At 41.6% G+C, this 27,634-nt stretch overlaps 1 protein-coding gene across 3 annotated transcripts in view; it reads right to left on the reverse strand.

Moving 5' to 3' along the window:
- LOC135519328 (diacylglycerol kinase beta) overlaps positions 1-27,634 on the reverse strand; it is a 166,679-nt gene that overhangs the window by 82,547 nt on the left and 56,498 nt on the right. The window contains exons 4-16 of one of the 3 annotated variants that reach the window (XM_064944504.1): positions 21,549-21,699; positions 16,610-16,672; positions 15,833-16,096; positions 14,934-15,074; positions 14,123-14,172; positions 8,576-8,650; positions 8,280-8,399; positions 7,783-7,900; positions 7,343-7,431; positions 6,346-6,462; positions 3,792-3,890; positions 3,313-3,420; positions 3,105-3,178 (exon numbers count right to left, since the gene is read on the reverse strand). In XM_064944504.1, coding sequence (XP_064800576.1) covers positions 3,105-3,178; positions 3,313-3,420; positions 3,792-3,890; positions 6,346-6,462; positions 7,343-7,431; positions 7,783-7,900; positions 8,280-8,399; positions 8,576-8,650; positions 14,123-14,172; positions 14,934-15,074; positions 15,833-16,096; positions 16,610-16,672; positions 21,549-21,699 — 1,469 coding nt within the window. Of the gene's footprint in view, positions 1-3,104; positions 3,179-3,312; positions 3,421-3,791; positions 3,891-6,217; positions 6,237-6,345; positions 6,463-7,342; positions 7,432-7,782; positions 7,901-8,279; positions 8,400-8,575; positions 8,651-14,122; positions 14,173-14,933; positions 15,075-15,832; positions 16,097-16,609; positions 16,673-21,548; positions 21,700-27,634 lie in introns of those variants that run through there. The other 2 variants (XM_064944505.1, XM_064944506.1) reach the window with 2 other exon arrangements.

Below are 27,634 nucleotides of genomic sequence, written 5' to 3' on the forward strand. Positions count from 1 at the left end.
ATTGTAGGTATTTTAAAAAATTGAGTAGTGGTGGTTCAATGTTTTCCCAGCGCGAGTACTATAGTCAATGTGTTGGTAGAAATTCGATAGCGCTTTCCTCAGATTTGCTTTGTTAAAATCCACAGCTACAATAAATGCGTCCTCAGGATATTTGGTTTACAGTTTGCATAAATTCCAGTGTAGTTCTTTGAGGGCTGTCATGGTATCAGTTTGACCAAAAATAATTATCTTGGGAGGTAATACGATTGGCATTTAATTGTGAGCTATTCTATGTTGGGTGAACAAAAGGACTTGAGTTTCTGTATGTTATCACAATCACATCATGAGTAGTTAATCATGAAACATACACCCCCGCCTTTCTTCTTCCCGGAGAGTTCTTTATTCCTGTCTGCGCAATGTACTGAGAACCCAGCTGACTGTATGGATGTGGACAGTATATCCCAAGAGAACTATGTTTCTATGAAACAGAGCATGTTACAGTCTCTGATGTCTCTCTGGAATGAGATCCTCACCCTGAGCTCTGCTACTTTATTATCCAGAGACTGAACATTAGCGAGTAATATACTCAGAAGCGGTGGATTGTGTGCACGCCTCCTGAGTCAGACTAGAAGTCCACTCCGATTACCTCTTCTCCATTGGCTGTGTTTTGGAGCAGCCTCTGGAATAAATTAAATTGCCCTGGGGGGTACGAACAAAGGATCCAATTCCGGAAAGTCATATTATTGGTCGTAATACTGGTGAGTTACTGCCGCTCTGATATCGGAAAGTTATTTCCGACTGTATGTAATAACACAAAAAAATGACTGGGCTAAATAATGTAAGAAATAGCACACAAAACAAACTAAATACTGCACATTTTCTTAGGGGCTAGAAGCAGGGCTGCCATATCTGTCGGCACGATCTTACTCTTTTCCACATTTTGTTCTTACAGCCTGAATTAAAAATGGATTAAATATATTTATTTTCTCACCCATCTACACACAATACCCCCTAATGACAAAGTGGAAACATGTTTTTAGGAATGTTAGCAAATTTATTGAAAATGAAATACAGAAATATCTCATTTACATAAGTATTCATACCTCTGAGTCAATGCATGTTAGAATCACCTTTCGCAGTGATTACAGATGGGAGTCTGGCTTATTGGTGCTCTTTCATGCCGTCCCTAGGAGGGGTGCGTCACTTGAGTGGGTTGAGTCACTGATGTGATCAACCTGTCTGGGTTGGCGCCACCCCTTGGGTTGTGCCGTGGCGGAGATCTTTGTGGGCAAAACTCGGCCTTGTCTCAGGATGGTAAGTTGGTGGTTGAAGATATCCCTCTAGTGGTGTGGGGGCTGTGCTTTGGCAAAGTGGGTGGGGTTATATCCTTCCTGTTTGGCCCTGTCTGGGGTTATCATCGGATGGGGCCACAGTGTCTCCTGACCCCTCCTGTCTCAGCCTCCAGTATTTATGCTGCAGTAGTTTATGTGTCGGGGGGCTATGGTCCGTTTGTTATATCTGGAGTACTTCTCCTGTCTTATCCGGTATCCTGTGTGAATTTAAGTATGCTCTTTCTTTCTCTCTCTTGGAGGACCTGAGCCCTAGGACCATGCCTCAGGACTACCTGGCATGATGCCTCCTTGTTGTCCCCAGTCCAACTGGCCGTGCTGCTGCTCCAGCTTCAACTGTTCTGCCTGTGATTATTATTTTTTGACCATGCTGGTCATCTATGCACGTTTTAACATCTTGGCCATGTTCTGTTATAATCTCCACCCGGCACAGCCAGAAGAGGACTGGTCACCCCTCATAGCCTGGTTCCTCTCTAGGTTTCTTCCTAGGTTTTGGCCTTTCTAGGGAGTTTTTCCTAGCCACCGTGCTTCTACACCTGCCCTGCTTGCTGTTTGGGGTTTTAGGCTGGGTTTCTGTACAGCACTTTGAGATATCAGCTGATGTACGAAGGGCTACATAAATACATTTAATTTTATTTTGATTTGATTTGAGTCTTTCTGGGTAAGTCGCTAAGAGCTTCGCACACCTGGATTATAAAATATGCACATTACTCTTTAAAAAATTCTTCAAGCTCTGTCAAGTTGGTTGTTGATCATTGCTAGACTGCCCTTTTCAAGTCTTGCCATATTTAATCTGATTTAAGTCAAAACTGTAACTAGGTCACTCACGAACATTTAATGTCGTCTTGGTAAGCAACTCCAGTGTTTTTTTGGCCTTGTGCTTTAGGTTATTGTCCTGCTGAAAGGTACATTTGTCTCCCAGTGTCTGTAGGAAAGCACACCGAACCAGGTTTTCCTCTTTTTTTTGCCTGTGCTTAGCTCTATTCTGTTTCTTTGTATCCTAAAAAACTTCTTAGTCCTTGTTGATGACACACATACCCATAACATGATGCAGCCACAACCATGCTTGAAAATATGAAGAGTGGTACTCAGTGATGTCTTGATTTGAATTTGCCCCAATCGGAACACTTTGTATTCAGGACATAAAGTATTTTTCTTCTCCTCATTTTCTGCAGTTTTACTTAAATATTTTGTTTCTGGACAGGCACCCTTTTTCACTGTCATTTAGGTTAGTATTGTGGAGTAACTACAATGTTGTCTATCCAGCCTCAGTTTTCTCCTATCACAAACATTAAACTCTGTAACTGTTTTAAAGTCACCATTGGCCTCATGATGAAATCCCTAAGCGGTTTCCTTGCTCTCCAGCAACTGAATTAGGAAGGACCCCTGTATCTTTGTAGTAACTGGGTGTATTGATACACCGTCCAATGTGTAATTAATAACTTCACCATATCTGCTTTTTTTGTTTTACCCATCCAATAAAAAGGTGCCACTTTGGCTCATTCAGGTATCATATGAACACACATAAGACATGGCAAAATATGTAGAGTTGCAAGAAATTAGCTATAAACCTGCAAAACAAATTATCTGCCCTATGTCAAAATGGTCGAATTGCAGGAAATTAGCTTTAGAATGGCAATATTTTCATTGTGCCAACAAGAGGGGAGTGAACAGTTTGGGGTCACATGGGTCACGAGATGGGGGGTTGTTACTATGCCGATAGACAATATCCCTCCGGACCTTTACCACCTAGGAAATGTGTGCTCTGTCACTTACCGCTCCCCTTGTCTCCCGCCACTCTTTGGGTTGACCAGGACCAGGAGGGGATGTGTGCCTGGGAGAGGAGTGATCTGGACAGGAGAGCAGAGACAGTCTAATGAGATATCTTGTATATCCATAGATACAGAATCAACATTTTAGCCTGTCATGAGCTAACACAACAGACTCCAAGGCTCTGAAGATGCTCTGGGCTCGATTCACTCACCTGCAGTGCTTGTCCATCTCCTGTGAATTTGAAGCTTTGACTCGGGTCGTCAGGGCTGGTGCTGGGCGGGGAGTCCCCTTCACCCCGCTTCACAACAGAATGACGGTCCTATAGACAGATAGATAGGCCAGCAGGCATAGAGACACATAAATAGACAGAAATATAAATGTGTTAATGTGTATATGAATTGTGACAGAGAAATTGGACAAAAGATGTATATCACAGATGGCCGGTGGCACCTTAATTGGGGAGGACGGGTGCATAGTAATGGAATGGAATGAATTTACCTCAGATACATGGTTTCCATGTGTTTGATATCATTCCATTCACCCCATTCCAGCCATTATTATGAACCATCCACCCCTCAGTATACTTTTGTGGGTCTATAATTATATATTTCAAGTTTTTTTTCAGCATGGAAAGTATTGGAGATAAAACATTTAGAGATTCAGAGTGTGATTTACGGCATGTGATCTCACCAGGACTACAGGGCAGATGTAGGATGGGAGTAGAGTGTGGTCTCTAAGGGCTCCTCCATCACACTCTGGTTTCATGTTGGACGCACACTTATTATGGAGCTGATCAGGAAGGAGGATGAGGAGGATGGAGGGAGGAAATGAGCAGAGAAGGAGTACAAGAAGGAGAATGAGGCGAAGGAGAAGAGTGGAAAAGAAAAACAAAAATAGGTATTTGACACAGTGCCAGATATTGCAGAACAGTACCAGATATAATGTAAAGTACAGTAGCTGCTTCTAAGACTGAGGCTGAATAAATGCCTGCTGTGATGCTACAGAGATGAGCACATTACTAAACTATATATACAGTCTATGTATAAATTGACAACCCTCGCAAGATCTTTGAACTCCCCTTACTGGTGGTTTGAGGTACCACAGTTTGAATTTTCATCTGAGCATTTACCTAATGGGGACATCTAGTGGACATATAAGGTAGTAGAAATGAGAAAATAGGTAGATTACAAACTATTCCTGTGAACTTCCTCAGGTTCATTGTTATCAACAGAAGCTCTTTGAGGCATTTGAGGCACTATGAACAGAAACATTGCCCCAAGTCTAGGAGTTCTCCAGTAGAGGGGAGTGCGTACAGGGCCATAATCAGGGTTTGAGTTTTAGTGAAGCTTTCACTTTGTATTCGTAGGCATTACTAATCAACCTCTGCACAAACAAACATCAATGGAGCACACAGATGATTGTATTAATCACTTACGATTCTATATTAATATCAGTGATGTAGTGGTAAAAACAAGCTGGGTAATGGGTAAACTATCAACTCCAGTCGGCGATCGAGATTAAGACAAACAGCAAACGATATAAATGAAAACGTATGACATTTTTAGAACTGTATTTTTTGCATTTTAATATAGGCCTATGACACGGTCGCCAGTTGTACGGTGTTTCCTCCAACACATTGGTGTGGCTGGCCTCCGGGTTAAGCGAGCAGTCTCCCGACCCCTCCTGTCTCAGCCTCCAGTAGTTATGCTGCAATAGTTTATGTGTCGGGGGGCTCGGGACAGTCTGTTATATCTGGAGTATTTCTCCTGTCTTATCCGGTGTCCTGTGTGAATTTAAGATTTAAGAGGACCTGAGCCCTAGGACCATGCCTCAGGACTACCTGGCCTGATGTCTCCTTGCTGTCCCCAGTCCACCTTGTCATGCTGCTGCTCCAGTTTCAACTGTTCTGCCTGCGGCTATGGAACCCTGGCCTGTTCACCGGACATGCTACCTGTCCCAGACCTGCTGCTTTCAACTCTCTAGAGACAGCAGGAGCGGTAGAGATACTCGGCTGATCGGCTATGAAAAGCCATGAAAAGGCTATGAAAGGCTATGAAAAGCCAAATGGCATTTACTCCTGAGGTGCTGACCTGTTGCACCCTCTACAACCACTGTGATTACTATTTTCTGACTCTGCTGGTCATCTATGAACATTTGAACATCTTGGCCATGTTCTGTTAATAATCTCCACCCAGCACAGCCAGAAGAGGACTGGCCACCCCTCATAGCCTGGTTCCTCTCTAGGTTTCTTCCTAGGTTCTGGCCTTTCTAGGGAGTTTTTCCTAGCCACCGTGCTTCTACACCTGCATTGCTTGATGTTTGGGGTTTTAGGCTGGGCTTCTGTGCAGCACTTTGTTACATCAGCTGATGTAAGAAGGGCTTTATAAATACATTTGATTGATTGATGGTCAAGAAGCAGTGCGGCTTGTCAGGGTCGTGTTTCGGTGGATGCGTGGCTCTCGACCTTCGCCTTTCCTGAGTCAGTAAGGGAGTTGCAGCGATGGGACAAGACTGTAACTACCAATTGGATATAATGAAAAAAAGGTAAAAAATAACATTTAAAAAAAAATAATACTAGCCAAAGCAATTCAACATTACTGAAATAGAAGTCTCTGCCGGCAGCTAGCCACCCGACTGACTGACACATTTTTAAGCAACTATTTTCCAAGTCATACTCCGAGAGTTGCTTTTTGTTTGTTTGGGGGATGTCTGTAGACGCGACACAAGTTGCGGGCAGTTCTAAAGTTGCCTTTTATCTGGCATCTGGCAAACACACTGTCAGCAGCTTGCTTGCTTGACCGAGCTGGGGTAGTTTGTTTCACGTCTCAGGCCCTCAGCCTGTGCTGCTAAAATGCAAATCTGCGAAGCAAATCCAGGGGACGCAGCCGAACATAACGAAAAAAAAACTGTTCATGATTCCACTAGTTCGCAAAGAGGCAGTCGCGATTAGAACTCAGTCAGATCAAGAATATAAGTGTTCTGAGCTTTGATCAATGCTGGGAGCAATATTTTTATGTTTACTCGTAATTGATTTTCTTTATTGTGTACAAATATATATATATGTATTATCTCAGTGTCCTCATATGTAGTTATGGCCCTGAGTGTGTACTACTTACAGTGATCTGACACCACACACAGTGTCCTCATATATAGTTTTGGCCCTAAGTGTGTACTACTTACAGTGATCTGACACCACACACAGTGTCCTCATATGTGGTTATGGCCCTGAGTGTGTACTACTCACAGTGATCTGACACCACACACAGTGTAGGCCTGTTAAGCCCTGGTAGCACTTGATACTTCTGTGACAGCGGTCACACTTAGTGGGAGAGTTTCCCTCCATCCACACGTGCTGCATAGCCTGGAGGGAGGGGGGGAGGAGAGAGGGAGAGAAAGATAGAGACAGTAACAATTATGAGGTCACAACATAAATCCAGTGCGAAACGTGCTATATTTAGTGCCAGATATCTACAAAAATAAAAGGCCTTCTGAAAGGCATCATCTGCTAGTGAACCAGACTTGAAAAAGTGAAGTGGAGCTGAAACAGAGTAGACCTCCATCTGGAGAGAGAGAAGGGGGCCTTAGAGGGACAATTTCAAGGTCTGTGAGTTCATTCCAGAAGAGGTCTAATTAAATCAGAGGTTATATATAGAGACCGGTTAACAACATAAGTAGCTCTGCATGATCTCCCTGCCGCCATGATCCTGCGCGTGTGTGTGTGTGTGTGTGTGTGTGTGAGAGGGAGTGAGAGAGAGAGAGAGAGAGAGAGAGAGAGAGAGAGAGAGAGAGAGAGAGAGAGAGAGAGAGAGTGAGAGAGTGTGTCTGAATCCCTGTTCCCATGATCCTCCTGCTCCTCTCCAGTCTTTAGCACTCGGCTAACTGCCAGAACAGGTTGCTTAGCAACGACAGGCCGTTCTATTCACACAACATTAGTCAGATGGTGGTTAGGGGCTAGCTGTGGGTTAGCTCTCAGCTTAAGGCATCACACTAAAGAGTCACTTAAGGTAGGATATTGTAGGCCTGAGTCACAGTCAAGCTCACTGACTGAGAGGATTACACTAGAATGAGTAAGGCACGCAAGAGAATTGTGAGTCATATAGTAAAGTGTAGACCTACATTTCTCATTATTTGTCACACTTTTTCTAAAACATAGGCACATAATAAATACTGCATTGACACACGTGACAATATCATTACTGTCTGTGTTTGTGTGTGTGTTTAGTTGTATGTATAGTACTCACATTAGTGTGTCTGCGGGACTTGGCGTAGGTGCTGATGCACGCAGCGATATCTTTGGACACACAGCGTTCATGGACTGTGTACTTGCATACTGAAACACAGAGGTACACAGAGAGACAGTTAACCAGTGGATGAACACCAAACACCAGACCAACCCTTTCATTGAAACATGTAATAAAATGACCCAGCGATAACATAACATTTGCCTTGAATATAGATCATTAATTAGTCACGCAATCATGTTTGTTCTTCACAGAATGGAGGATGGGATAACATAGTCAGAGAGAAATAGGGACAAGCATCTGGTTGAAAGAGAGAGAGGAGCTGAAAGGCACCCAGGAAGCGACAGAACAGAGAGAGTAGAGTAGTGAATGCCAACGAGGGACAGAAATAGGGACTGAAGGAGAGAGAGAGTGGAACTGAGGGCCACACACAGACTCACTAGAGCAGCAGAGGCCCTGCTTGCGGACTCCCAGCAGCATGGTGTGGCAGTAGTTACAGTAGGCTGGCTTGTTGAAGTGCTTTAATTTCCACACATGCTGCCCATCCTCTTGCACATTCTACACACAGAGAGAGAGAGAGAGAGAGCGGGTGAGAGAGAGAGCAAGAGATCAGTGGAGAGAAGGGCATGATAGACCAGAGTGCTTAAAAGAGGGCTAATCCATTTTTTGTTAAAGTAATCCATCACCACAAAAAGATCGTTCTGAATAGATTTTTTTGGAACTGCCGCCCCAAACGCACTCACAGAGACACACACAAACACTTTCTCTCTCTCCCCACAGGGATCATACACTTACTAAAATGTATGCACTCATGTATGCACTCATGTATGCACTCATGTATGCACTCACTGTACTGCAAGTTGCTTTAGATAAAAACATCTGCTAAATGGCATCCATTATCATATTATATTACACACACACACACAAAGTGCCTCACCGTCTCCATGCCCAGCAGGACCAGCAGAGGGATGGTGGTGAGGCCTCCCCTGATCCACTCCTCCAGGGTGACTGTTCCGTCCCGGTCATAGTCTATCTCTTCCATCATCTCCTTCAGGATCTGGGAGGAGACGGGGAGGAAAGTCCAGTAAAGTCTTGCCAAATTGTAATACTGTAACGTTCCGTTATTTCCTTGTCACTGTAGTTAAAGCTAGCCTGTTCAGGTCGACCTACTCCAACGCTCCAATATGTTGGGAACAGGGAAAACAAGACACGTAAGACTGTGTGCATTCTTACTGGTCGCAGCTCTGTAGAGTCCCATTCCAGGTACTCTGCCACGTGGACCATCTGATTGATGATGCGGTCCAGTTCCTACACACACAGGAAGAGGGCAAAACGTTAGACCACAACAACAACAACATTGTGGTAATCTTCTTGATAATAAATGACCTCATCCACAAATAAGGCAAAGAGTGGCTACTTTGAAGAATCTCAAATATAAAATATATTTAGATTTGTTTAACACTTTTTTGGTTACTACATGATTCCATGTGTGTTATTTCGTAGTTTTGATGTCTTCACTATTATTCTACAATGCATAAAACAGTAAAAATAAATAAAAACCCTTGAATGAGTAGCTGTGTCCAAACGTTTGACTGGTACTGTATATTGAATTTATACCTTTAAAACAACGTCACATGATATCCACTATAAGAAGAAGAACAAAATGGGAGATTTGATCTATCTACAGCTATTAATTCAGTCTCCCATTCAGGGTTTCAACCTAGCCCAGCCCTGCTTAGCTATGACGTTTTTTCCAGTTAAACCCAGGATTAACCTCAAATAGACAATACAGTGCTTTCAGAAAGTATTCATACCCCTTGACTTATTCCGCATTTTGAGGTGTTACAGCCTGAATTCAAAAAAGGATTAAATAGATTTTTCCCCACACACATCGACACACAATAGCCGATAATAACAAAGTGAAAACACATTTTTAGCACATTTATTAAAAATTAAATACAGAAGTATCTCATTCATATATTAGAATCACCTTTGGCAGCGATTACAGCTGTGTCTTTCTTGGTAAGTCTCTAAGAGCGTTGCACGCTTGGATTGTACAATATCTGAAAATGATTCTTAGAAAAATTCTTCAAGCTCTGTCAAGTTGGTTGTTGATCATTGCTTGACAAGTCTTGCCATAGATTTTCAAGCCAATTTAAGTCAAAACTGTAACCAGGCCACTCAGGAACATTCAATGTCGTCTTGGTAAGCAAATCCAGTGTATATTTGGCCTTGTGTTTTAGGTTACTGTCCTGCTGAAAGGTGAATTTATCTTCCATTGTCTGTAGGAAAGTAGACTGAACTAGGTTTTCCTCTAGGATCTTGCCTGTGATTAACTCTATTCCGCTCTTTCTTATCCTAAAAAAAACTCCATAGTTCTTGCTGATGACAAGCACACCAATAACATCATACAGCCACCACCATGCCTGAAAAAATGAAGACTGGTATTCAGTGATGTGTTGTGTTGGATTTGCCCCAAACAAAACATTTCTTATTAAGGACATAAAGTTAATTGCTTTGCCACATTTTCTGCAGTTTTACTTTAATGGCTTATTGCAAACAGGATGCATGTTTTGTAATATTTGTATTCTGTACAGGCGTCCTTCTTTTCACTCTGTCATTTAGGTTAGTATTGTGGAGTAACAACAATGTTGTTGATACATCCTCAATTTTCTCCTATCACAGCCATTGGTGAAATCCCTGAGCGGTTTCCTTTCTCTCTGGCAACTGAGTTAGGAAGGAGGTGTCACGCCCGGACCTTAGTTGTCTTTGTTTACTTTATTATTTTGGTTAGGTCGGTTGGTTTAGTTTTAGTATTGTCTAGATGTTTTTTTCCTGTCTAGGGTTTTTGTAATTCTATGGGGTTTCAGTATGTCTAGGTATATGTAGGTCTATGGTGGCCTGAATTGGTTCCCAATCAGAGGCAGCTGTTTATCGTTGTCTCTGATTGGGGATCCTATTTAGGTTGCCATTTGCCATTTTGGTTTGTGGGTTATTTTTCTATGTTTAGTTACCTGTTCGCACTAGTCATATTGCGTCACTGTTTGTTTTGTTATTTTGTATAGTTTTGTTCAGTGTTGCATTTGTTTAATAACATAGAATGTACGCTTATCACACTGCGCCTTGGTCTCCTCCATACAACGACCGTGACATGACGCCTGTATCTTTGATGTGACTTGGTGTATTGAGACACCATACAAAGTGTATTTAATAACTTCAATGTCAGATTTGTACCCTTCTACTAATAGATGCCCTTCTTTGCAGGGCACTGGAACACCTCCCTTGTCTTTGTGGTTGAATCTATGTTTGAAATTCACTGCTCAACTGAGGGACCTTACAGATAATTGTATATGTGAGATGAGATGAGGTCATTCAAAAATACTATTATTGCACACAGTGAGTCAATGCAACTTATGTGACTTGTTATGCAATAATGTTTTATCCTGAACTTATTTAGGCCCGCACAAAGGGGTATAATACTTATTGACTGAAGATATTTCAGCTTTGAATTTTGTATTCATTTGTAAAACCTCCCCAAACATAATTCCACTTCGACATTATGGGACATTGTGTGTAGGCCAGTGAGACAGAATCTAAATGTAATCCATTTTTTATTCAAGCTGTTACAGAACAAAATGTTAAAGTCAAGATGTGTGACTATTTTCTTGAAAGGCCTAGGGTTTCAAGCTCTGGTTGATTTCAAATGTAATGATATTTAGTTACATTTCATTGTTTTTGGTTGTCAAAGCAACAAAATATCAACATTTGAAGATGTATATTCTGCTTTGATAGTTCCATCTGTGTAGCTTTAATTCCAGTTTGTTTTACATTTTTGTCAAATGTGTATTGAATATTAAAACATATGATGTACTTGCAGTGAAGCCACTCAGCATTTACATTACATTCAGTCATCTAACAGACTAACATCCAGGGCGACCCACAGAAGCAACCAGGGTCAACGCCCTGCTCAAGGGAATGTCGATAGAGCTCAGTGAACTATCAGCCACTGGCCCAAGCTTCCAACTGCCAGGCCACCAGCCCTCCAAGATCCCCCCCCCACAGTTCCCAGAGAGCTGCCTCTCAACCATCCGAGACCCACCCCCCACAGTCGTCGCCCCCCCGCCACACCCCGCCCTCAAAAAATGATTCTGAATAAAATAAACCAATTCCACATCCCAACCCTCAGCGTCCCTCAGTCCATCCCACCTATCTCTGCTGGCCACCCTCTTCGGATTTCTATGCATCATATATCTTTCAACTATGCTGTGATGTTTAACATACAATTTGAATCTATCTAATCGAATGGAATCCACAGATTGCGAGATAAAGATTTATAATTTAAGATGAAAGTATGAATTCTTGAATCTTGCTTCGTTTTATATATCAACTCATACATGCTCTACCATAGAATCGGTCCATCAAATCTCTTCTCAAGTATTTTGTCATCTGCATGGCACAGCTGTCAACATCCTGGTCCTCAAATGAAACTGGTATACTTTCCTATTTATGCTATTTTTATTCCTCCCAATGCCACCTGCCTCCTCCATTTTTTAGGTAATGCTGTAATCAATTGGTTGTAATCTTGGAGTGAGCAGACCTTTCCAACAATAAAGATAACTGCATGAATGACATAACTCTACCGTTCCAATGTACAATATATTTTTTTCCTATTCCCTTTTCAAACATCTTTTCCATAAATACAGGTATTTTATCAACCAGCACATTTGAGTTCAGACATAGTATTTGTTGTAACATTTGTTCTATTTTTCAGGGAGATGAAATTGAAATTGCAACCAGCTGCAATGCTGGTTTGGAAAAGAGACTTTGAAAAAGGTTTCATTTTCAATTAATCGAAAATGAGACATAGGAATCTGCACAAAGGCAAAAAGCCATTTTTAAACAATGGATGAGCTTTTCTCAATAATCTACTTGAGAACCATTTATGGTTCAATTAAAATGTTTGTATAAGTGAAACTTTTAGAGAGGTTTAGTGTTTTTATATTTAATCATCTCAACCCACCCAGTTCCTTCTCATTATATAGATAGGCATGTTTTATCTTGTCTGGTTTAGCATCCCAGATAAAGCAAAATGTATTTTTTTCATATGATTTGGAAAATGAATAATCATAAGTAGGCAGAGCCATAAGTAAGTGAGTAAACTGAGATATGACTAAGGAGTTAATCAGTGTCATTTCTTCATAAATAGACAGGTGTTTACCTCTCCATGGTTGCAGGATCTTGTCCAGTTTTACTTGTTTTCTATTGAAATTGATTGTGGAGAATTCATTTATGTCTTTAGTGATATGAATACCAAGTATGTCTACTTCACCGTCAGCCCATTTTATAGGTAAACTGCAAAGTCATGTAGAATGTGTATTTTTTTAAGATCCAATACATAATATTGTACACTTACCATAATTAGGTTTTAGTCCAGAGAGTCCAGAAGTTATCTAGATCTTCAATGAGACATTGCAGAGATCTAGCTTTCGGACTTAATATAAAACTTGAGTCATCAGCATACATGAACACCTTTGTTTTTAAGCCTTGGATTTCTAATCCTCTAATGTTGTTATTTGATCTGATAGCTAGCATTTTGATGGCCACAATGAATAGATATGGTGACAGTGGACACCCATGTTTAACTCCTTGACAAATCAAAACTCTCTGAGCAGTAACTGCTATTTACAATTTTACACCTGGGGTTGCTATACATAACTTTTTCCTATTTTATAAGAGACTCATTGTAATTGAAAAAAATCCAGGTATTTATAACTAGAATCGAGTCTTATTTTATTAAAATCCGCTATAAATACCAGGCATGGCTTCTTAGATGTTTTATGTTGTTCTATTATTTCTATTAGTTGTCGTATATTATCTCTAATGTATCGTCCATGTAAAAAACAACCTGTCTGATCAGGATGAACAAAACCCGGTAAAACCTTTTTAATTCTGAGTGCTATGCATTGCCCTAGTATTTTTGCATCACAACATTGAAGTATAAGAGGCCTCCAGTTTTTTAGATAAACTAGATCTTTCAAATTAATAATTGATATGTTGGATTCACATCTCCATCTCAACCAACAATCTATGCTAAAGAATAGGACTAAATCAAATTAAACTTTATTTAAAACGTGCATTTAAAGTTTGATTTGATAGATTTTTGGTGTAAATGGAGAAGTTACTGTAACTATAAATGTATTTTTATGTAATCATATAAAGCGTGAATGTTCAAGTTAGCATACGTAGGTTGTCGCAAGTCTGTGGAGATCTTCACAATTGCTATAATAATCTGTACAGAATCTCAAACGGCATTGATCACTTGCACCATGTACTTTTAATGTAATCTCAACTACAATCCAGGTCATTTGGTTCTGCTATTAGATGAAGCACATTGATAAGTAACACATTAATCTGTTGTATAAATTAACAAGATATGTGATATTGTATTCCCACTTGAAATGTGCTGTGATTTTAAATGGTTGAAAGTGTGTGATAGACATTTGGGTGACAACTAAACAAACAATCTGATAGTTTATTCTTTGGAATTTGGTTGTGCTTTTAGATGGTTGAAAGCCTAGTGATAACACATTTCAAATTCAACTAACTTTTGGCTCTTCTTGACTGGGTGAATAAAGGTTGTAATCTCATTGATCAACGTCTCAACCAAATATTAGCCACGTTGAAATTACGTGGTGTGCCCAGTGGGAAGGTTGGTATGTAATTGGACTAGAAAGGGGAGAGAAGAGGAGATGAGAAAAGAGGAGAGAGGGCCAGACTTACCGAGCTGTCCAGTACTCCATTGCCATCTGTGTCGTACAGCCGGAACATGACTAGAGGGGAAAGAGAGAAAAGAGACCCCATGATTCAGCTATAATGTGTTCTTGTTAGCACCACTAACATTCCCAGTCAGACCCCCCTCTGGAGAGCAGGGGAAATATTAGAGCGCTACACGACAGCACTCCTGTGTTGAAGCAGGGGAGGTAATAGAGCGTGACATGTACTTCTGTGTTGTTGAGATGTCGGAATCGGTTAGCTGAGATTAGCTGTGTCAGGGTGTGCAGATATAGCTCCCGATGCTAAAGAAGTCTATTAGACACACCACGGCTTAGGATGTCAAGGGGCTAACAAGGACAGGTGCTGAGATAATCCCCAGGGGAGCCCTGCTCCTGATTTACTGCTAGCAACCAGTCACTCACTTACACTGTACTGCTGAGTGTTGAGGCCACTGCAGGCAGGTGTGTAGGCAGGTTGTGTGTGTGTGTGTGTGTGTGTGTGTGTGTGTGTGTGTGTGTGTGTGTGTGTGTGTGTGTGTGTGTGTGTGTGTGTGTGTGTGTGTGTGTGTGTGTGTGTGTGTGTGTGTGTGTGTGTGTGTGTGTGTGTGTGTGTGTGTGTGTGTGTGTGTGTGTGTGTGCGTGTGTGTGTGTGTGTGTGTGCCTGTGTGAGAGCTCGACTGTATCTGGCCACATAAATATGGCTGTAAACATTATTTGCTTAAATAATTAAATGTACAATCTAAAAAAAATGTGGGTTTTTTGGATGACCCAACTGCTGGTTTGACCCAACTTGCCTCCAACCAACACCTATAACTCACATTCCAACTTGTCCTCTGGTGTGCCCCTCTCCAGCAGGGACAGGTAACACACAATGTCCTTCAGAAACACCACCTGGGGGGAGAGTAAAGGGGAGCCCTTCTGGGGTGATGGACTCCTCCTCTTCTCCGCTCTGATCCTCTCTATGGATGTAATGTAACAAGAGATCAATGGATGATGGGGATGTCATACAGCAATGACCATGAGCATGACTAAGCAACATGGCAGATTGAAATGTGATATGGCATGGTGATATAGATATGGTGATATAGATATGGTGATATGATGTGATAGGCACATAAATCAAATCCAATAAATACCATAGCCTGTGTAAAGCTGGTAAAGCTTAGGTAGCGACCAATACACATGCCCTACATTGCCATGCAAAGTATTGAGCTTACAGAAAGCAATGGCCACAGCTCAGACAATATTAACCAGTACACTTTATCAAACTGCTAGCTAAAATGCCTTGCTGTGAGTGATAATCAGTACAAGAGTATGTAGACAACCCTTCAAATGAGTGGATTCGGCTATATCAGCCACATCCGTTGCTGACAGGTGTATAAAATTGAGCACACCACCATACAATCTCCATAGACAAACATTGGCAGTAGAATGTCCTTACTGAAGAGCTCAGTGACATTCATTGTCATAGGATGCCACCTTTCCAATAAGTCAGTTTGTCAAATTGCTGCCCTGCTAGTGTTGCCCCGGTCAACTGTAAGTGCTGTTATTGTGAAGTAGAAACGTTTAGGTGAAACAACTCCTCAGCAACATTCCTCTAACATTGATGTCATTGGAATTCAATGTTTACGGCAATACCATAGTCTAATACAGCATGCATCACAACTTTTCCAGGAAAACAGTGTAATTGCCTACAGTACCTGAACAAGGTATTTACCTGGGGAGAGGCGAGGGGAGGCTGGGGACTTGGCTGGGGTGGGGGTCAGAGCATTACTACTGCTACCTGTGGAGAGTTTGGCTTGGGTGCAGGCAGGTGAGTGGTAGGAACCCCCGGGTGTGTGGGCCCCTGTCCCAGAGTGCTGTGAGGAGGAATGGGAGGAGCAGGGAGAGGTAGACACGGCACCTGAACATGTGGCCATCACAATGGAATGCTCTGGTGTGTGCCGGCCCATTGCTGTCAGGATGCTCTTCCCATTCATTCCTAGAAGACATATAAGGGGGAAAGATGATTTCAGGAAAGATAAAGCAAGATAGGTAGGCAGTGGACTCATTAATTTGCAAACAGTTGTGTTTACAGAAGCAGACATTTAGCATTGAGGATTAAGCCTACACAACAAAATACACAAAGTAAAGATACCTCACTTTCCAACCATGGGTCATGAAGAGATATTCAAAATGACAAATAGAAAAAGTTTCAGCATTTCACAACAACCAAAAACGGGACATTTTTTGTCAATTTTTCACAACAATAACAAGGATGGTACAGATGAAACAAGAAAGGTCAGGTGAGATACACTCCACACACACAAAACAACAGTTTACAACAAATTAAATTCCACTGAGCCATGGTACAGACTACTATCATGTCACCTGTTCCAAAACACAGATCACAAGTCACTTTATAACAGCAGTCAAACACTGTTGACAGACAGTAGCTGGACCATGAGTCTTAGTAGGGTTATCTAAACATTGCCCTGTTGTCCTGCAGTGGTACCTGTTATGGGGGCACAGGCCACTTCAGTCTGTATAGAGATGCCTGCATCAATGGAACGTGGCTCTGCAGACACATCAGGGCAAGAAAAGCAAGACAGAGAAAGTGAGAGGATGTGAAATAGAGGAAGGGAGAGAAAGGAATGTGATATAGGCTGTGTTAAAGGGGAAGGAAAAGGAGTCTGATATAGGCTGTGTTAAAGGAGAAGGAGAAGGAGTGTGATATAGGCTGTGTTAAAGGGGAAGCAGAAGGAGTGTGATATAGGCTGTGTTAAAGGGGAAACAGAAGGAGTGTGATATAGGCTGTGTTAAAGGGGAAGGAAAAGGAGTCTGATATAGGCTTTGTTAAATGGGAAGCAGAAGGAGTGTGATATAGGCTGTGTTAAAGGGGAAACAGAAGGAGTGTGATATAGGCTGTGTTAAAGGGGAAGGAAAAGGAGTGTGATATAGGCTGTGTTAAAGGGGAAACAGAAGGAGTGTGATATAGGCTGTGTTAAAGGGGAAGGAAAAGGAGTCTGATATAGGCTGTGTTAAATGGGAAGCAGAAGGAGTGTGATATAGGCTGTGTTAAAGGGGAAGGAGAAGGAGTGTGATATAGGCTGTGTTAAAGGGGAAGCAGTAGGAGTGTAGCATTGGATAGAAAACACTCTGAAGTTTCTAAAACTGTTAAAAATAATGTCTGTGAGTATAACAGACCTGATATTGCAGGTGAAAACCCGAGGAAAATCCATCCAGAAGTTTTTTTTTAGCTCAATGTTCATTACAATGCTTGTTTATGGGATATACAAATAAATAGCTTCCAGATTGCAGTTCCTATGGCTTCCACTAGATGTCAGCAGTCTTTAGAAAGGGTTTCAGCCTTGTTTTCTGAAAAATAAATTAGCAGTTGTAGTTTTTCAAGGTGGCTCTCATTCTGACTCGTTATTCTCTCCGGTATTGAACATACTACATTTTGTCTGAAATTTGATCATTTATCGACTTATTAGGGTACCTGAGGATTGAATGGAAATGTTGTTTGACTTGTTTGGACTAAGATTATTGGTAACTTTTGGGATTCCTTTGTACGCATGTTGAACTAGTGGAACGGGTGGTTTACTGAATCAAACGCGACAACTAAACTGACTTTTTTGGGATATAAAGAAGGACTTTATCTAACAAAACAACCAGTTGTTGTGTAGCTGGGACCCTTGGGATTGCAAACAAAGGAAGATCTTCAAAGGTAAGTGATTTATTTTATCGCTATTTCTGACTTTTGTGAGGCCTCTGTTGGTTTGTAAAATGTTTATAATGCTTTTGTATGCGGGGCGCTGTCCTCAGAAATTCGCATGGTAAGCTTTCACCCTAAAGCCTTTTTGAAATCTGACAACGCGATTGGATTAACAAGAAGTTAAGCTTTTAAATGATGTAGGGCACTTGTACAGTGCCTTGCGAAAGTATTCGGCCCACTTGAACTTTGCGACCTTTTGCCACATTTCAGGCTTCAAACATAAAGATATAAAACTGTATTTTTTGTGAAGAATCAACAACAAGAGGGACACAATCATGAAGTGGAACAACATTTATTGGATATTTCAAACTTTTTAACAAATCAAAAACTGAAAAATTGGGCGTGCAAAATTATTCAGCCCCCTTAAGTTAATACTTTGTAGCGTCACCTTTTGCTGCGATTACAGCTGTAAGTCACTTGGGGTATGTCTCTATCAGTTTTGCACATCGAGAGACTGACATTTTTTCCCATTCCTCCTTGCAAAACAGCTCGAGCTCAGTGAGGTTGGATGGAGAGCATTTGTGAACAGCAGTTTTCAGTTCTTTCCACAGATTCTCGATTGGATTCAGGTCTGGACTTTGACTTGGCCATTCTAACACCTGGATATGTTTATTTTTGAACCATTCCATTGTAGATTTTGCTTTATGTTTTGGATCATTGTCTTGTTGGAAGACAAATCTCTGTCCCAGTCTCAGGTCTTTTGCAGATTCCATCAGGTTTTCTTCCAGAATGGTCCTGTATTTGGCTCCATCCATCTTCCCATCAATTTTAACCATCTTCCCTGTCCCTGCTGAAGAAAAGCAGGCCCAAACCATGATGCTGCCACCACCATGTTTGATAGTGGGTATGGTGTCGTCAGGGTGATGAGCTGTGTTGCTTTTACGCCAAACATAACGTTTTGCGTTGTTGCCAAAAAGTTCAATTTTGGTTTCATCTGACCAGAGCACCTTTTTCCACATGTTTGGTGTGTCTCCCAGGTGAATTGTGGCAAACTTTAAACAACACTTTTTATGGATATCTTTACGAAATGTCTTTCTTCTTGCCACTCTTCCATAAAGGCCAGATTTGTGCATATACGATTCATTGTTGTCCTATGGACAGAGTCTCCCACCTCAGCTGTAGATCTCTTCAGTTCATCCAGAGTGATCATGGGCCTCTTGGCTGCATCTCTGATCAGTCTTCTCCTTGTATGAGCTAAAAGTTTAGAGGGGCGGCCAGGTCTTGGTAGATTTGCAGTGGTCTGATACTCCTTCCATTTCAATATTATCGCTTGCACAGTGCTCCTTGGGATGTTTAAAGCTTGGGAAATCTTTTTGTATCCAAATCCGGCTTTAAACTTCTTCACAACAGTATCTCGGACCTGCCTGGTGTGTTCCTTGTTCTTCATGATGCGCTCTGTGCTTTTAACGGACCTCTGAGACTATCACAGTGCAGGTGCATTTATACGGAGATGTGATTACACACAAGTGGATTGTATTTGTCATCATTAGTCATTTAGGTCAACATTGGATCATTCAGAGATCCTCACTGAACTTCTGGAGAGAGTTTGCTGCACTGAAAGTAAAGGGGCTGAATAATTTTGCACGCCCAATTTTTCAGTTTTTGATTTGTTAAAAAAGTTTGAAATATCCAATAAATTTCGTTCCACTTCATGATTGTGTCCCACTTCTTGTTGATTCTTCACAAAAAAATACAGCTTTATATCTTTATGTTTGAAGCCTGAAATGTGGCAAAAGGTCGCAAAGTTCAAGGGGGCCGAATACTTTTGCAAGGCACTGTATGTTCATGAATGTTTAATATTACAATTTTGTCATTTGAATTTGTCTCGCTCCAGCTTCACCGGATGTTGTCGATTTAGATCCCATGAACAAGATCCGTGCGCTAAGCGGTTTTTAAAGGGGAAGGAGAAGGAATGCGATATATGCTGTGTTAAATGGGAAACAGATGGAGTGTGATATAGGCTGTGTTAAAGGGGAAGGAGAAGGAGTCAGATATATATATAGAAATGTCTGGCAATATGAGGGTGGATTATATTTATAGCCAAGGCAAAATTCAAAACATTTCCAATTCAATAAAACCCTATAATAAAATACTGTAAAAATGTATCTGGTGACATTGTAAAGAGAAGAGAAAGCTATATAAAAAGGCAAAGCAGATTAGAGGTTGCAGTAGTCTAAAGGAGCGGACTAGTGCTTCAATGACTATTGACAAATTATGGGACCTTGTCTATAGTCAAACAACAAACATTCCTATAACCAGTGCATTGCTAGGGTCATGAGGATCATTAATGAAGCAGGTTCCTATTGGCCCGTATAGTAAAATCCTCTACTGGTGCTGTAGGCAAGGAAGAACAGGACAGGAAGTCACGAAATTCATAAAAGAAAGGCAGATTGTCTGTTTTGCCCTGAGAGGAAAGCAGAATATCAACCTATTAGAGAACTGTGGCCCCTGCCTGCCCAACACACAACAAAAGAGACCTTCTATCAAGACAGAGGAGTGAATAATAATGTCAACAACACACTAAAAATACTTATTTCGCCCTGTCTCTTTTTGTTGGGGACTGGGAGATTGATTCAGGCAAGGAAACGCAAGCCTCTCTGGTCCTGAATGATAAAACCATGATGGGACTCTGACAGAGGGAGAGCAAGAGAGAGAGCGAGAAAGAGAGGAAAGGAGAGAGACAGAGAGACAGAGACAGAGACAGAGACAGAGACAGAGAGACAGCGAGACAGCGAGAGACAGACACTAGCTGGGTAAATGTGTATCTATCTATCTAATCCTCTCATTTCTGCACACCCATGGAGGTTAGTAGAGAGATCAAACACCAGATGGCAGTGTAGGCTGTGTCCTTTTTCTTCTTCTCCACATCTGATCAAATGAAGAGGCTCAGGAGTAACACCACCTCTCCCCCCTCTCTCTATTGCTCTGTCTCTCCATCTCAGATGGTTGGGTGGGCTCGCATGCAAATCCCTCCATCTTTCCATTTGGAGAGGGGTTAGATTACTCTCTGTCCCCTAGTGTTCACCTGTTCAGCAGTGAGGGACAGCCAGGCAGGCTGATAGAGACCACATATAAACCCATATGGTGGAGGAGGACACACAGTTTACAAGCTGTCCAGGTACAGTGGAAGTAATGAACCTAAACCACTCCATAGCTGTCATTGTTTGTGGCCACTCCAGCACCACTTTACGCTTAAACAGTTCAATCAAATGGTACATGAACATGTGTGCGTGTGTGTGTTCTTGAGGGATCTGCCATGGCAAGTAAAGCAGCAGTGTTTGCATTGTCTGTTTTTGTGGAAAGTGTTTTGAGGAATTTGTGAGTGCAGACTACAACTAAATCCCTTGACAACAATCTGTAGCGAGGGACACTCTCCCTGAGACAAGGATTAACCTGCGAGGGAATCTAATTTGGGAGATGCATACAATAGTACACCAATGATTTAGCCTAATTCCATCCCAAAAACTTTTGAGGGCCAGGAAAGACACTGTTGATATCTACCAGGGTCATGTTCAGTGGGGAGAAAACATTGAGAAACAATTTGGAACGGGAAGGTATTACCTGAACTTCTCCAATAACACAAAAAATAAAAATAAACCCTACTGAACACAACCCAGGTTTTCACCAGTCCCAGCCAGAGTAAATCACCACCAGGTTGAAGGAGGCCACTACTCACCCAGCAGTCCTGCTCCAGCACGGGGCACCTCAGGAGAGCAGCCCCCTGTCTTGCTCTTGAAGGAGGTGAACAGGTGCTGACACAGCTCCTCAGGGATGTCGTTCTCCAGGTATGTGGTCATGAAGAGCTGGAAACCCTCATAGTCTATGGGCTGCTCACACAGATGGATGGAGAGATAGAGAAAAAGAAGAGTCAGATACCTTGGATATAAATATTGTAAACAACAGAGTCTGGGCAGCAAAAAAGTACACAATGGTGACATTGAGTAAAAGGCTATCATCATATGTCCCTAATTTGTTTATGTGGGAAGGCAACACCTGTGAAGTGTTGTAAACCACATACTTCTGCAGTAGAAATAATCTGTTTCAGTATATAAAAGGAATGAATCCTTTAGAAAAGTTGTTTGCCTGTATGCTGGAAGTTCTATTGATGGTCTGCAGTATTGTGTTTTAGATAAGTATGTCGTATTCAATCATCTCTCTACAGCACAGACAGAGCATGATGATAACACTTATCGCTTTGGGCCTTTTTTGAAAAAAGCTTTACGGATTGAAGGAGACTGGAAATGGCCAATTTGGAGAAAACATAAATCAGTTGATTTCATGGTTTTCAGACAGGGTGGTGTGCGAAGGCTGTGGTTTTAAGCCTTTAAAAGTGTAATATTAGTATAAACCTTCAAACGTAAAAGGCATACAGACAGTACACAGAAACAATCCTGACTCACTTTATCAGCAAGCAGACAGAGTAAAATAATTGACAGAGATTACTCAGGGCAGATACCTTTACAGAAACAACATGAGGTTGTCTGAACTGGCTTTCAGACAGTGATCAGTGACATTAGTCTTGCGGTTGAAAAACGAATGAAAAAGAAAGAGAAAGAAACGGCACATCAACATTCCTCTGTTATGGAAACACTGTTGATACATGTTGGTAAATTGAGCGTCACAAAGACACATAGCTGGCAAACTGAAGCACTTCACCTGACCCCTTTGACCTCTGACTGTGGGAGAGCATTATGAGTACTGTAGTACAGCATGCTATAAGTGTCTGATGGGATAAGGTTATGTGCTGTATACTACATGCATTCTGTAGTGTTAGACACTGAAACCACAGGTTTCTGACCCCTGACCTTTGACCTTTGCCTTGGTGCCTCTGATGATACAAGGTTAAGTATGTTACATGTTACATGCAGTCTGTAGCGTACATGTATACACAGAAACCACAGATCATGCAGACCCCCAGCAGTGGGTGTGGCTTACTTGGTTGAGAACGTCTTGCTTCTGTTTGACAGAGGGAACAGGAAGAGGTAAGAAGGAGACATAGGGGTTACTTTATAGTGGTCTGGCAGCAGTGGTAAAGGGTGTGGAAGCAGTTAGAGCTAGGGTTAGCCAGGGGTGAGGCCACACCCTCTTTTGGAAGCTAGTCCTCATTCCCTTACACACACGCATGCATGCATGCAAGCATCCAATCTCTGGGCTTTTTACAGACAATATCTGCCATAGTTAACCCCAAAAATGTATCAAATTAATTAACTTGTGTGCACTATGCATTAATAATTCAAGCTAAAAATGGCGAACAAGCTATGCTGTGCCTATGGCAAGTTTGTGGGACATAATGCAGCTATTCAGGTTACCTATCAACCCTTTGTATCAGTGTTCTGCCTACAGTATGCCAGTACCAGTGTGCTACGTTGCACTATGTACACATCCACAAAACACTGTATATGCACTGTATATATTCACCACAGCAGCATCCCTCCCTCTGCTTATATAGTGGCTGCCCACGACTCCAACACCATCATTAAGTTTGCTGATGACATGCCGGTGGTAGGCCTGATCACCGACGATGACGAGACCGAGAACAGCTTCTAACCCCTAAGTCATAAGTACAGGACTCTAATTTCCCGGCAGGATCGACGGCCATAATGCCTGCTAAAAAAATGAATGCCTTACGGCCACTTTGGCCATTGTGCCCTTTGGGCTGAATATAATAATTAGAATTCCCTTCTCCCGGCTGCAATACGTCGCGATCCGAAGCACCTCTCACTCACATTTGATTTCCTTCTTATTGAATTCAGAGGGGCATGTTGAAGATGTTAGAAGAACTGTCCACATTTACTTTTCGTCAACCAACAAAAGATGTGTAACGAACAGAAAAAGCACTAGCCAATCCACTATGTCAATCTAATATTCCCAATAGTACAAAAGTTGACTTATTCTATTAAATTAAATATTCCAAAAATACTCTGGGACAGTTGTGGAACGCGATAGATCCCAAATTAATACAATCCCTGTACATAAAACAAATATTTTAAAACCAAGTAGGCTGATGCAACAGATAAGAATGTCTAGCTTACATGTTGATAAACTATTAAGCTGTTTCTTTGCATTAAAAGTGCAGCAATGTGCACATGGCAGTAGGATATAATGTCCCAAAATACAATGAGCTGGAAAACACTGTTGTCAAAAGTGCACCGCAAATCTGAGTGTTTTTTAATGACAGCGATGAAAATATACTTCAGAAATGTAGAAAGAGGGAAGATCTAAAGATGCAACAACAAGCGTGGGTTGTTAATAGGACTAGGAGTGTGTCTTTGGCTGCTGGATATCAAAGAAAGTTCAGAACATAAGATAAATACTGGTTTCAATGGCATATGAGGAAGTCTTTATGAAACAATCCCTTTAACATTCCTACGGTTGGAACAAGGTGAGACATACCTCATAAAATGACAACAAAATTATCCAGGTTTTAAACAATTAAGTTGATGTTTAAATAGTTTGAAAATGTTGTCTGCCTCCGCTCAGATTGTAAGGTGGGTGATGTTTAAATAGTTTGAAAATGTTGTCTGCCTCCGCTCAGATTGTAAGGTGGGTGATGTTTAAATAGTTTGAAAATGTTGTCTGCCTCCACTCAGATTGTAAAGTGGGTGATGTTTAAATAGTTTGAAAATGTTGTCTGCCTCCGCTCAGATTGTAAGGTGGGTGATGTTTAAATAGTTTGAAAATGTTGTCTGCCTCCGCTCAGATTGTAAGGTGGGTGATGTTTAAATAGTTTGAAAATGTTGTCTGCCTCCGCTCAGATTGTAAGGTGGGTGATGTTTAAATAGTTTGAAAATGTTGTCTGCCTCCGCTCAGATTGTAAGGTGGGTGATGTTTAAATAGTTTGAAAATGTTGTCTGCCTCCGCTCAGATTGTAAGGTGGGTGATGTTTAAATAGTTTGAAAATGTTGTCTGCCTCCGCTCAGATTGTAAGGTGGGTGATGTTTAAATAGTTTGAAAATGTTGTCTGCCTCCGCTCAGATTGTAAAGTGGGTGATGTTTAAATAGTTTGAAAATGTTGTCTGCCTCCACTCAGATTGTAAAGTGGGTGATGTTTAAATAATTTGAAAATGTTGTCTGCCTCCACTCAGATTGTAAGGTGGGCGATGTTTAAATAGTTTGAAAATGTCGTCTGCCTCCGCTCAGATTGTAAGGTGGGTGATGTTTAAATAGTTTGAAAATGTTGTCTGCCTCCGCTCAGATTGTAAGGTGGGTGATGTTGCAGTGCGCAACTGGCACTGGCCTTTCCCTCCTATCTGAACGAACAATGCCTCATGTACAGTATGTCTGCAGAATCAAGCCTTTTAGATACACTACATGACCAACAATATGTGGACACCTGCTCTTCGAACATCTCATTCCAAAATCATGGGCATTAATATGGAGTTGGTTCCCCCTTTGCTGCTATAACAGCCTCCACTCTTCTGGGAAGGCTTTCCACTAGACGTTGTAACCAGCATTTGCTACCATTCAGCCAGCCACAAGAGCACTAGTGAGGTCGGGCACTAATGTCTGGCGATTAAGCCGGGCTCGCAGTTGGTGTTCCAATTCATCCCAAAAGGTGTTCGATGGAGTTGAGGTCAGGGCTCTCTGCAGCCCCGTCAAGTTCTTCCACTCTGATCTCGACAAACCATTTCTGTATGGACCTCGCTTTGTGCATGGGGGCATTATCATGCTGAAACAAGTAAGGGCCTTCCCCAAACTATTGAAAGCACAGAATAATCTAGAATGTGATTGTATGCTGTAGCATTAAGATTTCCCTTCACTGGAACTAAGGGGTCTAGCCCGAGCCTTGAAAAACAGCCCCAGACCATTATTCATCTTCCACCAAACTTTACAGTTGGCACTATGCATTCGGGCAGGTAGCATGCTCCTGGCAAACCCAGATTCGTCCGTCAAACTGCCAGATTGTGAAGTGTGACTCATCACTCCAGAGAATGCGTTTCCACTGCGCCACAGTCCAATTGCGGCGAGCTTTAAACCACTCCAGACGATGCTTGGCATTGCGCATGGTGATCTTAGGCTTGTATGCAGATGCTCAGCCATGGAAACACATTTCATGAAGCACCCGACGAACAGTTCTTGTGCTGACGTTGCTTCCAGAGGCAGTTTGGAACTCGGGAAGTGAGTGTTGCAACCAAGAACAGAGTGAAGCTACATGCTTCCGCACTCGGTGTTCCCGTTCTGTGAGCTTGTGTGGCCTACCACTTCACGGCTGAGCCGTTGTTGCTCCTAGATGTTTCCACTTCACAATAACAGCACTTACAGTTGACCGGGGCAGCTCTAGCAGGGCAGAAATTTGACCAACTGACTTGTTGGAAAGATAGCATCCTATGACGGTGCCAAGTCTAAAGTTGCTGAGCTCTTCAGTAAGGCCATTCTATGGCCAATGTTTGTGTATGGAGATTGCATGGCTGTGTGCTAGAATTTTAAACACCTGTCAGCAACAGAATCCACTAATTTGAATGTGTGTCCACATACCTTTGTATATACAGTATGCATTTGTATATCCCCTCAGTAAATTGTATATTCTCACTGTAATCAGCCTATACTTCAGAGTTGTATGTTTTATGTTTACTGTTCCAATATTGTATATTCTTTATGATGTCTATGTGTCTTTATTGTTTTTATATATTTTCTATTGCTGGCAGCACTTTCTCACTAAGGCAAATTCTGGATATGTGTAATTGTACTTGGTAAATAAAGGTGATTCTGAATCTGATTATATCTTATTAATGTGTTGTATGATTGACGGACCTCACAGCAGTGGTTCTGTGCTGTTGATCTAACCCAAACAGAGCGACAGAGAGCACTGGGCTGGCAGGCCAGACCCGCTGAACCATCATTCATATCCCTCTCCTCTCCTCTCCTCTCCTCTCCTCCTTATTTGGTGAAGCTTTACTTTGCATCATGTAACAGCAGATTTTGAGAAAAATGCACACACAAAAATGCACACACAAACATGCACACACAAACATGCACACACAAACATGCACACAAGTTCCAAAAACGTATCCAAAAAAAGAAAAAAGATGGAGCCATAAGGTCACATATCGTAAGACAGACAAGCTTGTTTGCAATAAGAACACCCAGAGTGATTTGATAGGCATTTCTGGAAGGTCTCCATCCAGCTGTCTCCATCTCCCTTTTAGCATTGATGGCCTCGAGAAATCAATCAAATCCATTCTGGAAGCCATGCGAACACAACAGGTAAAAAATAATGTGCACACGCTAGCTAGGTGTGTCATCATACTTGCCCTTCGGATATATTTATGATTAAAATTGGAGGGCACATGCAGTCTTGACAGAGAGAGGTTATGATGGGGGTAAAGGGTAAGGATAAGGAGACACCATGCTATCTGAGCCAAGAAAGCCATGAGAAAGAAGTAAAAACTGTAGAATGTTGCATAAAAAACTCAAGTATAGACCTATCACCAGAGCACAAGTCAAACCACCACACTATGGCAGCACGGCAAACCCTGTCTCTCCACCCTGCCTGTGCTCTCAATACATATTAACTTGTTCTTGTCACTCCTCAGGTCCTCGTCACTAAAGTGACATACAGTGGCAAGAAAAAGTATGTGAACCCTTTGGAATTACCTGTTTTTCTGCATAAATTGGTCATTAAATTTGATCTGATCTTCATCTAGGTCACAACAATAGACAAACAGTGTGCTTAAATTAATAACACAAATTATTGTATTTCTCTTGTCTTTATTGAATACATCATTTAAACATTCACAGTGTAGGTTGGAAAAAGTATGTGAA

Source organism: Oncorhynchus masou, chromosome 29 (assembly GCF_036934945.1).
Source record: "Oncorhynchus masou masou isolate Uvic2021 chromosome 29, UVic_Omas_1.1, whole genome shotgun sequence".
In the NCBI taxonomy this organism is placed as follows: domain Eukaryota; kingdom Metazoa; phylum Chordata; class Actinopteri; order Salmoniformes; family Salmonidae; genus Oncorhynchus; species Oncorhynchus masou.